Raw genomic sequence first — 16,942 nt, 5'->3', positions numbered from 1 at the left:
ACCCCAGAGTGGAAAACAGACATCAAAGCCATTCTTCATTCCATTCTGAAAATTTCCCTTTGCACTTTATAAAATTTCAGAAATTAGAACTGCTAAGGAAAAAAAATATTTGAAAAGGTCAAGATTTTCGATTAGGTTTTGCCAGTACCATATTTTTTTCTTCTCTTGAAATGGATTTGAGATTTAAATAATTTTGGAAGCTTTGTTGAATAATCCATGAACATTCTGTTGCAGGAAGAGGGACTCCTTCCAGGGCCTGAAACTGAGCTCTTGTCTAACACTCGGAAATGAATTGTCTGAGGAGACACATGTGCTGACAAAGCAAGAGATTTTATTGGGAAAGGGCACCCGGGTGGAGAGCAGCAGGATAAGAGAACCCGGGAGAACTGCTCTGCCACGTGGCTTGCAGTCTCGGGTTTTATGGTCATGGGATTAGTTTCTGGATTGTCTTTGGCCAATCATTCTAATTCAGTCTTTCCTGGTGGCGCACACATCGCCCAGCCAAGATGGATGCTAGCGAGAGGGATTCTGGGAAGTGGACAGACACGTGGCGTCTCCTTTTGACCTTTCCCGAACTCTTCCGGTTGGTGGTGGCTTATTAGTTCCATATTCCTTACCAGGATCTCCTGTCATAAAACAACTCATGTGAATGGTTACTAAAGGGCCTGGCCAGGGTGGGTGGTTTCAGTCAGTGTGCTTCCCCTAACAATTCTAGAGTGTAAATTTCAGAGTTAGAGAAGAGATACCAGGTGAATTAATATATTTTCAGGTTTTGTAAATTGATGATCAGGGTAAGAGGTGCTTGCTTGGAGCACAAATGTAAAATGTAGTTTAAAGAATGATCCTCAGTGATTTGTTAATCTTCTTCCCTTTAAAAACAGATTGAATACCTTTATGTGAAAGACTTATTCCATATTCTTCTTCACAAAAATGTTAATATCTGAAGTACAATTTGGGGGGAAAAAACTCCATAAATTCCTTTATTCTCTTACTAGAAGTTTGAAATTTCCATGTAGTACTCTCTACCAATTTGAGCCTGTAAACTCTTCTGATTTTACTGAGATCCATAAGTAAATGATCCTGTTACACATCAGTGATAATTTCACTTTGCTCTAAAATACTGGAGAAAATAAAAAGTTGGCCAACAGGTGCCATCTTTGATCATTTTTCCTTATGTTTAAGGCATTAATGTTAAGTTAAACGTTTCATTTTAGAGTAAGTTCTGCAGTAACATTTTGGATTTTCCCACTTCCCTTTTATACTCTGCTGTGTATGACGAGGGCTGTGAGACTACACTGTATCTTCTAGGCCCCTTTGGTACTGGAAGGAGATCTGGATGATAAAGAAAGAGAAGCTTCTGGCTTCCAGCTCCCACCCAGTGATAACTGCCATTGTTGTTGTAATGATAGTGATGGTGAGGCGATTTTAAACTCAACAGTCCAAATGGAAGCTGCATTTTTCTATAGGAAATGGTTCTTATTTGGCATCCTAGAACAAGCCCTGACGGAGCTTCCAACAGTGCGGCTTCAACATTAGGGAACATTAGCAGGTCCTAATCTCTAGGTATTAAATCTTCTTTCTTGCTCCTCTAGCCCTCATCATCAGTTTGTTTCTCCAGATATTCTGTCCCTTTGTTATCAATTTCCCGTTCTTACATGTTTCAATTCCTATTGTTTCTATCCTCCTGACTGGTCCCTGACAAAGTACTGCTTTGAAGCCACTAGATTTCCTAGACTACAAGTAGCTTTGGAACCTTTGTCCCTTTCCCAGGTGGCGCTAGTGGTAAAGAATCTGCCTACCGATGCAGGAGATGCAAGAGACAGAGTTTTGATCCTTGGGTCGAGAAGATCCCCTAGAGAAGGAAATGGCACTGCATCCAGTATTCTTGCATGGAAAGTTACATGGCAGAGGAGCCTCTTGGGCTTCGGTCCATGGGGCTGTAAAGAATTGGACAGAAGTGTATGTGTGTGTGTGCGCACGCGCACACACACACACACACACACAGATATGTGCAACAAACCAAATGGACCCCAAGGACATTATGTTTAGTGAAAAAAGTTAGATTTTCACCCCCACAATATTAATAGTGTATGATTCCATTTATATAACATCCTTGAAACAATAAACTAGATGGGTAGAGAACAGGTTAGCGGCTGTCTGGGCACAAGGATAGGTTTAGTGGGGAGGCAGCACAAAGGAATTGTTTTGTGATGGTGCATCAAACATGTATTTTGATTGTGGTGGTGATTATACAAATTTGTACATGAAAAAAGGTGCATAAAACTACACACACACACACAAATGAATGCAGGTTTTAAAATGCAGGTCCTAATGTCAGTTTCCTGGTTTTGATTTTACACTAGAGCCTCTATAAGGTGTCATCATCGGGGAAGCTGGGTAAAAAGCTGGGAAGCTGGGACTCTTTGTTCTATTTTCTCAGCTTACTATGAGTCAACTGTTACTTCAAAATAAAAAGTGTATAAAACTGTGTTGGGTACAAGCCAACTCAATAAAAATTAGATAACCTGATTTTCTTTGTTGGTGAATATTTTGTGGCTTTTATGTCAGCCAAGAAAGCATAACCTTTTTAGATACAATTATTGACTGGGAAGTTTAGTACTCTTGTGCTTTGGGGAATAAAGTGCTGTCAACAGTGTGGTCCCACAAAATGAACAGAACATGCTACTAGAGGAAGAACAGTGTGTTAAGATTTCTCCTGGCATTGGCTGCTAGAGCAGGAAAAGCTGAAAAATGGGGTTTCCCCATGTGTCCTCAGAGACCTGGACAGCCAGTCTTTAATTATTCAGTTGCTGCAAGAATCAGTGTTTCTAGCCAAGACACATAGTAATCAAACGGATGAAAAGTAAAGATAAAAATAAAATATTAAAAGCAACAAGGGAAAAATGACAAATAACATACAAGGGAACTCCCATTAGGCTATCAGCTGATTTCTCAACAGAAACTCTACAAACCAGAAGGGAATGGCATAGTATCTCTAAAGTGATGAAAGGGAAAAACATACAACCAAGGATATTCTACCCAGCAAGACTCTCAATTCAGATTTGATGGAGAAATCAAGAGCTTTATGGACAAACAAAAGTTACCACCAAAGCAGGTTTACAACAAATAAAGGAACTTCTGTAGGCAGGAAACATGAGAGAAGGAAAAGACCTATAGAAAATAAACCCAAAACAATTAAGAAAACAGTAATAGGATCATTTATATTGATAATTACCTTAAATGTAAATGGATTAAATGCACCAACCAAAAGACATAAATTGGCTGAGTGGATGAAAACACATCCATGTATGCACTTTCACTTACCACATCACTCTGATTGACCCCCCAAATTCTATATAATTATTTTATATTGCTAAGTTAATCATGGAGAAGGCAATGGCACCCCACTCCAGTACTCTTGCCTGGAAAATCTCATGGACGGAGGAGCCTGGTAGGCTGCAGTCCATGGGGTCGCTAAGGGTCGGGCACAACTGAGCGACTTCACTTTCACTTTTCACTTTCATGCATTGGAGAAGGAAATGGCAACCCATTCCAGTGTTCTTGCCTGGAGAATCCCAGGGACAGAGGAGCCTCGTGGACTGCCGTCCATGGGGTCGCACAGAGTCGGACACGACTGAAGTGACTTAGCAGCAGCAGCAGCAGCAAGTTAATCATGTTCCCAATATGGCTTGCAATTATGATCCTCTTTTATTTTTTGTCTGGCTATTGATTGTGAAAACTGATACACATCTTTCACTATTGAAAAAGAAAGAATCAGTGTTTTTAACCTTTAGATTACATGCCACAGAAAGTCATTGATTGCAAAATGGAATTTAAGAATTTCTAACAATTACCGTGATTATGTATTTTGTTTACAAGTGCTTGATTCCTTCTAAGTTCTACTTCCTGCCAATAGAGAATAAGTATTTTAAAATAAGCTGCATTGCATGTTATGTTATCATTTTTTGAAAAGCCCCTGATGCTGGGGAAGATTGAAGGCAGGAGAAGAAGGGGATGACAGAGGATGAAATGGATGGATGGCATCACTGGCTCAATGGACATGAATTTGAGCAAACTCTGGGAGATGGTGAAAGACAGGGAAGTTAGGCATGCTGCAGTCCTTGGGGTCACAAAGAGTTGGACATGACTAAGCAACTGAACAACAACAACAATTTTAAAATTGTATTTCCTCAGGAAATATATTATGTCATTTAAAAAGGAAGTTTGGGTCCCAAGCTGAATATTGAGTAAAGTAAAACAGATAATTTAAACTTCTTAGTACTTCCAGAAATCAGCAAAAGTTGGAGAGATGAGTTTTACCAATGAAATGATGATGGAAAGGTCATAGACCACTCTCTTTACTACTGAACTGGTACTAGGTAGCTGCCATCTAAAAATAGTAGGATGTACTTAGAGGCATATTTGAAATATGAGCTATAATATGGTGGAACTGCCAAAGGTCTAGTTGTTTATATCTTTCAGTGGATAAAACTCTGAGAATAACTGCATAAACCATCACTGTTCTTGTGGTTAACATTAAAATAAACTGTTCAAAGGAGCAGAAAATGTTGCACCAACAGAGGAAAAAAATATTAGCCAGGAGTGAAAAGCACAATTGAAAAGACAAAATTGCCTGATTATTAAAATCTGTTTAAAGAAAATAACCCCAATCTTGGTGAAACTCCACGCTATAGTTATGATTATATCTGTTTGGAGATTAAAAAGAAACCAACAGGATGAAAAAGATACAATTATTAAATGATGTTTGATGTTTGATAGTTCTAACATACAAGAAGAATGACTGATTGAAAGATGAACCCTAACCTTGCTCTTTATTTTAAATTGGAAAGCATGGACACTGATAACTTGGTAATTTAAAAATCTTTATCCCAATTTATACAGATTGAAATTACAGAAAATGATTTTTAAACTGTATATGAGATTTCTTTTTAATTAATGAAAATGCCCATTGATGAGTGTTTGCAGAGAAATGAATCTATGATGTTGATATTGATGTCAACAAGGGGTCACCCTTTTATATTCTGCATGAATCAGCATCCCTGGGGTGGTGCGTCAATAATATCCCCTCTCAAAGAATTTGTTTTTTTGCTTTTCTTTGTGGATTAGTGGGCTGGACATAAATGCTGGATTTTGTTGAAAATTAACAGAAATAATTATTTAGATGCTTATCTTTTAGATAAACTTATAAAGAAATGGGAAATGAGTTTGAAAATCTGCGCTTTGACACGTATATGTGTTGGTTTAGGCAGAGAAATCTGCTGATCAAATTAGGGCCCTCCCTGGTGGTCCAGTGGTTAAAGAATCCCCCTGGCAATGCAGGGAACATGGGTTTGATCCTAGTCCAGGAAGATTTCACGTGCTGCGTAGGCGTACTGCAACTACTGAGGCCCACGAGCTCTAGAGCCTGTGCTCTGCAACAAGAAGAGGAGCCCCACTCTGCAACCAGAGAAAGTCCCCGCACAGCAACCAAGACCAAGCATAGCCAAAATAAATAAGTAACGATTTTAAAAAGATTTTCAATTTAGTAAAACTACTGTTTTAAGAGGAAAATTAAAAACTTGGAAAAATGGCTAAAATATGGGTTAAAATGATGAATCACGGCTTTATCTAACGGCAAACAGTAGTTCTCAAAGTTGGCTTATTTAGCAAAACCATTTTAAGATTGAATTATCTGTGAAAGCTTTCACCGGGTGTGATAAGACAGCAGTTAAAATGTGACAGCTGTGAAGAACTGACATCGACCATGAAATTTTGGAAATTTTAATTCAGTGACATGTGGTAAAAGTTAGTCCTATATTATTATTTTTTTGTCTTCACAAAAGCCCTTCAACTATGTTTCTTCTCAGACAATAAAAAAGAGAGCCTTACAATATTTCACATAGCACACTGACTTTTCAGCTAAAAGATACTTAAGTTTCTACCAGCAGTCAATTCAAACATTCAAGAATACTATCTCGTTGGTAGTATTCTTGTCATTTTATGCCAGTGATTATGCTTATAAAGTTTACAAAACAGTGAAAACAAATGATCTCTATTTGTAGGCATATTTTAAGTGCTGAAAATATGGTGACACCATCAAGAAGAGAAATTACTATACAAAGTAAATTCAGCTGGCTCAATTTTGGGAAATAAATAATTTCAGTCCGTGGTAATTAAATAAGGAAGCAGAGAGGAAAACCTATTTTGATTTTCCTGATAACAAATGATTAAAGCATTTTGTTACTGTTAAACGGTTAACAACAATTTTTTTTTTATTCAACAAATATTTATTGAGCTTACTTTCTGCTGGCACTTTCCTAAGCACTTGGCACAGTAAGTGAACAAAGCAAACACAATCCTGGCTTGTTTAAGGACTATAAAAATTTTCAAGTTATGACTACCCTAAATGAAATGATTTTAGACACCACCCTTCATGGATCAAAGCCTTGTTGTAGCAAAGGGGCTTGTATAAGTCAATGAAGCTATAAGCCATGCCATGCAGGGTCACCCAAGGCAGATGGTCAGATGAAGAGTTCTGACAAAACATGGTCCACTGGAGGAAGGAATGGCAAACCACTCCAGTATTCTTGCCTTGAGAACCCCATGAACAATATGAAAAGGCAAAAAGAGAGGACACTGAAAGATGAGTCTCCCAGGTCAGAAGGTGTCCAGCATGCTACTGGGGAAGAGTGGAGGGCAATTACTAGTAGCTCCAGAAAGAATGAAGTGGATGGGCCAAAGTGGAATTGATGCTGTTGTGGGTGTGTCTGGTGGTGAAAGTAAAGTCTGATGCTATAAAGAACAACACTGCATAGGAACCTGGAATGTTAGGTCCATGAATCAAGGTAAATTGGACATGGCCAACACGAGATGGCAAGATTGAACATCAACATCTTAGGAATCAGCAAACTAAAATGGATGAGAATGGGTGTATTTAATTGAGATGACCATTTTACCTACTACTGTGGGTAAGAATCCCTTAGAAGAAATGGAGTAGCCCTCATAGTCAACAAAAGAGTCCAAAATGCAGTACTTGAGTGCAATCTCAAATATGACAGAATGATCTCTGTTCATTTCCAAGGCAAACCATTCAACATCACAATAATTCAAGTCTATGCCCCAACCACTGGTGCTGAAGAAGCTAACGCTGACCAGTTCTATGAAGACCTACAACACTTAGAACTAACACCAAAAACAGATGTCCTTTTCATCATAGGGACTGGAATGCAAAAGTAGGAATAATAGGCAAGTTTGGCCTTGGATTACAAAGTGAAGCAGGGCAAAGGCTAACAGATTAGGTTTGTAAAGAGAACATACTGGTCATAGCAAACACCCTACTCCGACAACATGATTCTACACATGGACATCACTAGATGGTAAATACTGAAATCAGATTATGTTCTTTGCAGCCAAGGATGGATAAAGCTCTCTACAGACAGAGACTTTGGGTAGTTATTTTTTTTACTATTAGAGAGAACTTCCTGGAAATGTTAAAAAAAAAAAAAAAAAAAACACTGGTCTTGATACTCTCTTATTTCTCTAAACAAGTCGTTAATTTGAGAATCAGAACGGTACTTGAGTGAGTGTGGGAAAAGTGAGCTGATGGAACTGGGTGACCCTTTGGTGCAGACCTGTGGGGCACTGACAGTCTGCGGGAACCTCCTCCCCTAGAGACAGAATGGAGTAGTACAATGGCCAGAAATTTCATGTCCTCAGGCCCTGGCCTTTTGGTTTGTTTTAACTGGATGGCAGAGCATCAGCAGTGGATACTCTTGCTCTCAAGTATCTTTTCCTCTGCTCCATGCAGCCCACCTCCTTTCCATTCAGGACAGAGCTCAGAGAAGCTGATTAAGCTTCACCTTCTTTAGTTATAATATCGCTGCACTTCTTTTTCCCTGAGACCATATTTTATTCCCAGATGCAATATGGGTGTCCCCTATGCTTTTCCACTTCATATATACAGTCATTTTCTAAGTTCTTCTAGACATGGTCTTACTCTTTGATGTTGTGCCTATTTCTTTTTTTTATTGAAGAAAAATGTCACGTTCAGTTTCTGGGGTATCTAATTTTGCTCTTATTATATGAAGATTTTATTTATGGGTTTATCTAGATAAAATTTTAGATGACAATAAAAGGACGGTGGAAAGAACAGATTATCAGTCTACAGGCACCACCCTTGCCTGTCTTTTAAAGTCAGATGAGATGGCTCTGTGTGATTTCTAAGGTCCTTCCTACTCTAGCTTCTTCTCTCATTTCTAGACTCCATCATAGATTCATAAAAACAGAATCATTTTTCTTTCCAGAAGTTGCCAATCTTACCTGTTGGATTCATGAGATCATTGTAATATGTATCAGATTTTAAGTCTTAAGATTTTTTTTCTCACTGAGACAAAGATTATTTTCTATGATAAGAATTCCCACAATAAAAAATGGCTAGGCACTTGCCTTAAAACTCCTCCTGCAATTTTTTTCTTTGCTTTCTTTTACTTTATGAAGCTCATTTTTGGAGAGGCTTATTTTCTGAGCTGTAATAAAATGAAGGTCATGGGTCTAGATTCTGATAAAGTTGCATGCATACTAAGTTGTTTCAGTCATGTCCAACTCTTTGCACCCCTCTGGACTGAAGCCTGCCGGGCTCCTCTGCCCATGGGATTCTCCAGGCAAGAATACTGGAGTGGGTTGCATGCCCTCCTCCAGGGGATTTTCCCAACCCAGGGATAAAACCCATGTCTCCTGCAGCTCCTGCATGTGGATTGCACATGGATTCTTTACTGCTGAGCTGGCAGAGAAGTCCCTCTGATTAAGTACTTGCTACTTAAGAAATGTGCAGAATTTGAAGTGAAATAGCACTCTACTAGAAATCTGTGGGGCTTTCCGGGTGGCTCAGTGGTAAAGAACCCACCTGCCAAGCAGGAGGTGCAGTTTCAGTCCCTGGGTCGGGAAGATCCCTGCAGAAGGACATGACAACCCACTCCAACATTCTTGCCTGGGAAATCCCATGGACAGAGGAGACTGAGGGGCTACAGTCCATGGGGTTGAAAAAGAGTCAGGCACAACTTAGCAACTAAAACAACAATAACAAGAAATCTGTGTGTGTCTAAAAATAATGTAACTGCTTTCATAATGTAGGAGCAAATTTCAGAGGAGTATTTCTTTTTAAAACAAACTTAATCAGACTTAATAAGCAGATAAATAGACACCAAGTGGTGTCACTACATGAGAAACTAGATGTGTTTGCATATGACTGGGTGCAGGAGTTCAAGCAGGCTTGGTCTTTAGACTACCATCTTGAGATATTTTAGGAGAAGCTAGGTTGAACTGTGTACATATTTGAGTTTAGACTTTAGAAAACTCTCAGCTGGAGTTTCACCAGTAAAAGAGGAAAATATAAATGCTCTTCCTCATGTATACACATGCCACCACGAGTGTTTCCACACCTATTTTACTTGATAGTTTCCAATGATTGAAAGAGATTTCATTATTGAGTAGCTGTTTGTCAGCAAGCGTGACTAAAAATCATTTTAAAAAGTCTGTGTGGGAAAGCAGATTCTCGTATTTAGGTCCAAATGTTTTCTTAGTATGACGTGGAGACTGGCTAAATCCTCTATGTAGAAGTAATCATGTTTTGTGCATGATAATATCTGGTCTTTGTCATTGTCTATGTAAAAATAAAGTTATGAATAATGTTTAAAAAAGTGAATTATACAACATCATTTGTATTTGGCTTTGATCATAAAGCAACATAGGGAGCATGGGCAAGGGTTGTGCACATGTACACACACACATACACACATACAGGCACACGGGCACAGAAACTCACACTCTCCTCTGCCTCATTCTTCTTCCTTTCTGAGATCAATCTACAACATCAGTAACTCTACTGAAATAATATAAGATTTTTTTCCCCTCAGAAGTCTGCCAGGGAAAACTTCTAATCAAGTGCCTCTGAAAGGTTTATAAACCCCTAAAATCCAGTAATGATGGTATAATAAAGGTAAGTTTGGGGGGAAGAAAATGCCCATCCAAAGTAGAAAAACTACTGGCTAAAAGTCACAATACATCAAAAATGTATTTTCCAGGATAATTTCCATTTAACTGATAGGTTTTTCCATAAAAAATTATAAAATATGTAAAAGAGAAGACAGAATATTCAAATAATATTTGTTTTAGTTTTTCCAACTTTACAATCAAGGAGTTGGAGTAGATACTAAGTTTTTTTTTTTTCCCAGCGCTAATATTCTATGATTTTTGTCAACATAGGATGTTAAAATGTATCCCACTGTTTTATTCAGATGGTTAGAACAAGTGGCACAAAATTGTGATGTGTGACAATATCACCCTTTTAATTTACAGATAAGGAAGTCCCAGAGAAGTAACATGAATATATCCAATGATACACATCATTAGGGTATCAATGAATGTCACTGCTTCCAAATCTCCCTAATTAGCAAGTATTTTGTTCTGTGTTATTAAGGACTCAAAATTCCCTCCCCACCCCTGGAAATTCTCTTTTAGTAGTTATGGGGTGAGGCCAAGAATTAAAAAACAACCCTCAATATTTGACTTGTAATTCAAGTTAGGACCACAGACCCACGTCAGACTACCTGGGATACAGCGAAGGAGAGGAGGAGCTTTGTCGCACAGCCCTTGGGCAGGCTTGTGCTCCACTGTTACACAGCAGGATCTTCCGGTTCATTATCTTATGCCATAGTCTCCCACCTCCCCAGGGTCTTCTCCCTTTTAGATGAACAGCATATTATATGAGTGACATCACTTGATATCTAGGGTACTTTTCTCTTACAGTCTTCCTATGGAAAAGGATATGCCTGAAACAAAAAGAATTAAAAGACTGGATCTGTAGCACTTTCTTACCATCTGCTCCAACCTCACGTTCTAGAAGTTTAATTCTGCTCAACTCCCGGAAACTCTTCTTATCGGAAAATATGAATCTGGCCATCACCATGCAACAGTCTTGAGCCTTTAAGGCAGTCTGGGATTCAAAAATTAATTACTGTACGTCAAATCATGGTGTGATGAAGTGAATTTTCCTAAATTGTTAGAATGTATCACAAGGAGAAGGCTCTTTGAATATCTTTGTAATAAGAATTCGTTAAGCTTTTGGTAGTAAAAGAAAAGCTTAAATAGAATTACTATCTAATAATGTAGTTGGCTTTATACAGAGACAGTGGACAGCAAAGTTGCTTCTAAGATCATTCATGTAGAATTCCAAGCACCTCAACGTTCCTATTTCTGTCAGCTCTCAGTATATGGATATTCACTGTTGGCAAAGTGCAACCACCAAAAAAGTTTCTGCCCCTTATGCTACCCACAGATGCCAAAGGTTAGTTTAAGGCTTTTTGAATGTAGCACACTGCAAGAAATACAATTCAGCTCTCAATGAAATATCGTTCCTGATTTTCTTTGTTAATAAAAATTTGAAATAGTCTCTTATCTACTAATTTCAGGGAAAAGGTTAAAAAAGGAAAAAGTGAATAACTTACCTCTCACAATATGCATTGCTCCAAATGCTGAAAAAAAGCTTACTAAAATTTTGCCAAAATTAGAATTCAGCCTAACCAAATTTCTTTTTAAACCATATTTAAGGTATGTTTGTTACTGAAGTTGTCAAAATAAATTAATTGTTTAGTTATGTTGTTTATAAAGCAGTCTTACGCTGGCTCTGAGGATCAAGTATACAGCGAAAGCCATAATAGACTGCTGAATGATATATAAAAGTTTTTGTGGACATTTTATGTTTGTTTTAGAAGGCTGATCTGTTTCAACCTATTTAAACTTTTTATTTATTAATATTTAAAAGAATAAATGAGGAGATCAATGGTATTAGTCTATCTTTGTATGGGTTAAGGAACTGAGTTGGCTGTAGAAACCTACTAACCTTAGGTATATGTATAGTTAGTTTTCTATGTAGCTGGGGCCAAGAAAGTGGTTAGTTAATATATGTACCTCAAACGCCTTAAGTGGATACCTATTAAAAGGTACAAAAAATATAAATAATACTGTGTATTTTAAAAATTTTTAAATAAACACAAAGAATATATAGGTATATATGTTATAATTTCAAAGTCAACACTAGCACATAAGTTTTACTTATCTAAATACATACTGACATTTCCTGTATCAACACATGCACCTACAAAACACATAGCCATGCACATAACCTTGCTTTCTGCCACTTGCAAGAAAGTCAGAATATACAATATAGTACACTGTTTCGATGTAAATCATATTGGCAAATTAATGAGGATGGCATTAAAAAATTCTGATCTAGGAAATCAAAATACAAGAAGATAATTACTCCATAGATTAAAAACACTGAAGACTGATGGGAAGTTAAGGTTTAAATTGTCCCAGTAATCTTGAAAGATACAGAAGAGATAGAATTGGTTGTAAACACTCGGAATACTCTGTTTGGCAATCAGGACTTTCGTAGTCTAGCAATCCAGGCCAGAGACTTAGACCATCGATGCTTCTGATCGCAGAGGAATGGGGAAGTTGTGGGCAGTTCTCCGCAAGGCAGGGGGTGCTGAAGGAGATCTAGATGCCCATCTGGATGGGAGACGGCGATTTGCTGGTCTGGCAGGTCGGGAAAATCCTTTTCCAGGTGAGGATTTCACTGCCATGGATTCCTAAGACACAAAAGAAGACCTTCACCTCACCATTCAGGCACCAACAATGAGCTTAATATACTATGGATCCCAACTGTAGGATTAATGTATTTACCATGTTTACAAGCAAGAAAAATTGAAGAATCTCTTTGTCTAATATTTGTGGTCTGGGATGTTTTCATCAAAACAGCTCACTTTGAATATGAATATGGCATTTTCTAATCTTGTGGATCTCGTCATACTAAGTTTTAATACAACTAATTTCTAATTTCATAGAACTAACCATGTAAGTTAATCTTATGTTAGAACTCAAAGTTTATGTCAGGTAACATTGATATGATGGAACTAAAGATTTTCCTTAGTGGAGTGTTAGGATATTTCAGTTTTTTAAAGATAATAATTTAAAGAAGAATTAATTTGCGTCCGGTTATTTTATGTCAAGTTATTGACACTTTTAGAGATCATAAACAAAAGGGACACAAATCACCAAATGATTTGTCTGATGCTATCTTTTTTTTTTGTTCACTAAGAACCACTCTTATTATCAATCTTTTAAAAGCTTCAAAATTATCTTCAAAAGACTTTAAAATAGAACTTTGTTCTTTTTAAAAATATTTACTTTTGGCTGTGCTGGGTCTTAATTGGGGCATGTGGGGTCTTTTGTTGCTGAGTGGGCTCTCAGTTACCATGTGTGAGGCATCTCTCTAGTTGTGGCTCTTGGGGTTAGTAGCCCCTTGGGCATATGAGATCTTAGTTCCCTGACCAGATATCAGACCCATGTCCCCTGTATTGGAAGGTGGACTCTTAACCACTGGACCACCAGGGGTGTCCCAAATATAAGAACTGCTCTTAAGGATCTACAGTAGAGGACCCTTCTCAAATCTCCAATCATTGCAAAAATGGGAAATATTTAATAATATTTGTTAATGAGAATTTTGGGCTGATCATTGTGTACATGCTCCCACGTCCATGCCCTTCCATCTGAAGCCAGAGGACCTTACAGGTATCTATGGGCTCAACTGAACAACAGACATACAAAAGCAGGATAGTTATTTGCACTTTGGGCAAACAGACAAAGTTTCTGATCAACTGGATGTAAACTGATATTTTTGTAGGACTTGAAAACCACATAAAAATTGCTCACACCAGAAGGAGGCAACTTGCATCCTTTAAAAACTATGCTGCATACACACTGTGCTTTGTAAAACTAGGATTTTCAAAGTATTGCCTATTATAATAATATGTCACCTTGGAGCTTTTTATAAATTATGTGTATAAGGTACTGATGGATAGCTCTTCACTGTAAATACAGATCTCTTCAACCTCTTTTCTCCCCTCTAAGATTATACTCTTTTGCAAGCACACTGTAATAAAAAAAAGGTAACAGTTTGTTTAAATACCCATTTTGGGGGGACAATTTCCACATAAAGAATTTATACCTACAATAATAACTTTAAAGTTTTTATGCTATACTATCATTTTTTTTTCATATACTGCCTTTTAGCTCCACAATAAGATAACTTTATGAGGCACTATTTTAAACGATTTTTTTTAAACCAAACTCATATTCATGTGAATAATCCCATGAGGAAGAACACAAATCAAATTCTGGGAATGACTGAACCAATCATAGCTAATAACAGAAAAATACAAGTTATTTTTAAAATACTTTCCATATACTTTAACAAATATAAACACTTTAATAGGATAAAATTCTATAAATGAACAAACTCACATTCAGAATATTCTTTAAGAAAGAAACACAACAAATACTTGATCATTTTGTTCTGGAGCCCACTTATTACATATATTTTCTGCTATTTCAGAATTTAAACAAAAGCTGTAATGTGCTAACCCCAGACTTAAAAACTAAACTTTTAAAAGTTCGTGCTGAGTTACAATCCTAAGGTTTATATTTATTCACAAATGAAGGGTCAAAGAACTAAGAAGATGTCAAAACATTTGCCTATGTTCTATTTATATGAATGGGCAAATGACCGAACTCTGAGCCATTGCTAAATATGGATGCAGTTCCACCAAAATATGTTAAATTGCTTTCTCACCTCAGTTACCTTTTTCCGATCTACTCCTTGCCTCACTTGCTGTGCTCCATGCATTGCTGTCTTGTGCTCAAGCTCTTGTTCTATTTGGAGCTTTTCTAAATGTTGACCTAATGTGGCTCCACCACTGACATCAGAACTACATTTGGTCCAGTTGGCCTGGAAGCATCGAGAATTCTGCAATGCAGACCCCGCAGATGTCTCATAGGTTTTCAGCAGCTTTTCCACCACACCATAATTTGACCTGGGGTCCGCAGACCTTGGCCGGCCAGACAAACTACTTGGTCTCCAGTCATGCTCGTGAAGCATATTCCGGTAACTGCGAGGGCTTATGGGCTCCCGCGTTTGTCTGAACTGGCCTGGTGTGGGTTTTTTGGTGGAATTATCAGGCACATTTTCCCTGGGCACAGGCATGGGGGCACTGGTTTTCAGAACATCAGAAACACTCTCACTGACTGAGACGTTGTCTGTGCACGCAGTCAAGGTCTCACAGCGCTGAAGATCTTCGGATCGTTCTGAGCAGCTTTGACTTTGTTGTACAGCATGACAATTTCTATCTGTTCTAAATACAATTCTGTTAAATTCATCAGTCTTTTTTGCCAGCTTTTCATTCCCAGTAGTCTTTTCAAAGCCATAACTGAAACTTCTCAGTGGGCCGCTGCTCTGTGACGCTAAGGAGCTACAGTCATTGCTTATATGAAGATCAGAAGGAGGTTTAGCAGAGTGATCTGGAATTACCTTTTCATATTTCGGCTTATTGGGAGTAGAGCAGGCTTTCTGAAACCACAGTGTAGAGGGGCTATTTTTTGCACAAACCCCAGGGTTGCACGACCACATGCTAAGTCCAGCATTTTCATTACATGGAGGCTTGTTATCTACTTTGGCTTCTGGTGCCAAAGAAGGAAACGTGATACCATCATTCAGAGTCTTCCCTTCATTTAGACCCAGCAGTGGCATCTCATCATGCTTCCAGAGAAAATGAGGGTGGCTGTTCTTTTCACCTTGACCCTCTTGGGCCACCCAGCTGCTGTGGTCTAAACGTTCCTTCCAACTTTCATGGGCTTGTGCAGAATATGAGCTAGGAAAATTTCGAGATGTGCTTCTTGGAGGAGGAATTGGTGGAGTTTCACTTCTTTTCGGATCAGTTGTATCAATTCCATCTTTTTTCTTGGAATTGTTCTGGAAAACATTGGTACAGCTCAGATTTTTTCTGTTTTTCCATTTTTCGTTTTCTAAACTGGTTGAAGGAATGCACTGGCTGTTGTTGATCATGTGACCTCCATGTGGAGTATTCATTACATTTGGTGTTTCCTGGAGAAAAGAATCTGACTTCATCCTAAAAATTATAAAGCATGCTATATTAGTGATGACTTTGTTTATGATAAGCTCTTAAAAGACACTGGGCCTAAAACAATGGATTCTGATATAGGAAAAGGAGTCACAACTTCCTTAAACAATATTTTTATATAAATTTCCTAGTACAAAACTTCAAGTCACTTTTGCTGTAGGATAAAGACCACCACTCAGTGTTGTATTCAAGACTATATACGTAGTCTGACCCAAACTGTCTTTTTAACTGTCTCTCATTTTCTTCTATTACCTGAAACTTCACCTACATTTAGACTTTGTGTAGTCTCTTGGGTGTCTCCTATTGGTGTTCCCATTTCCATAGGTTTTCTCTTGCCATTTCCTTATGTCAGCTTGGCCTACTGAATTCCTATTCATAATGTCTTCTGAGCTCAATCTCCTCCCCTCGAATTTGAAATAACACTCTAAGAAATTAATGAAATAACATTCTATTTCATTCCAGAAATCTGAATCAAAGCACAGAGAGACATGAGCAATACCAAATGGGAGGTGTTATTTGGACAAGAAAGAAAAGTGAGCTTTTTTTTTTTTTTCTGATGAGTAAAGGACATATTTTTTTTAAAAAGCTGCAGTAAAAATCATGTGGCTGCTCAAGCTACAGTGAGTAATCTGGCATAGATGGAATATAAAACAGAGTGGGAAAGAATGATGACAAATAAGAGAGAAATGCTAGGTCAAATTGTAACAACTTTGAATTACATATTAAGAATTTTGAGCTTTTTTTATAAAGGCCATGAAGTCACAGTGAGAACTTTATACCAGGGATGGTTTGTAAAAGCAAATTGGAAAGTAAGAATTTTCTGAATTATCGAAATAAAAACCTAAATGTAGCAATAATGTGGGTTCACAAATTAACATTAATTAATCATATTGATCAATAGAAACCAC

The 16,942-nt window shown here is 37.7% G+C and overlaps 1 protein-coding gene across 2 annotated transcripts in view; it reads right to left on the bottom strand.

Annotated features, from left to right (window-relative positions):
* Positions 1 to 10,264: 10,264 nt before the first annotated feature.
* The window catches only part of KIAA0408 (KIAA0408 ortholog), a 31,754-nt gene continuing 25,076 nt past the window's right edge, over positions 10,265 to 16,942 (bottom strand). For both annotated transcript variants that reach the window (XM_005903825.3, XM_070376280.1), the window contains exons 5-6: positions 14,690 to 16,022; positions 10,265 to 12,647 (exon numbers count right to left, since the gene is read on the bottom strand). In XM_005903825.3, coding sequence (XP_005903887.1) covers positions 12,474 to 12,647; positions 14,690 to 16,022 — 1,507 coding nt within the window. In that variant the 3' untranslated portion in view covers positions 10,265 to 12,473. The remainder of the gene's footprint in view (positions 12,648 to 14,689; positions 16,023 to 16,942) is intronic.

This window comes from Bos mutus, chromosome 9, assembly GCF_027580195.1.
Source record: "Bos mutus isolate GX-2022 chromosome 9, NWIPB_WYAK_1.1, whole genome shotgun sequence".
NCBI classification, from domain to species: Eukaryota; Metazoa; Chordata; class Mammalia; order Artiodactyla; family Bovidae; genus Bos; species Bos mutus.
This window is presented reverse-complemented; position numbering and strand designations above follow the sequence as displayed.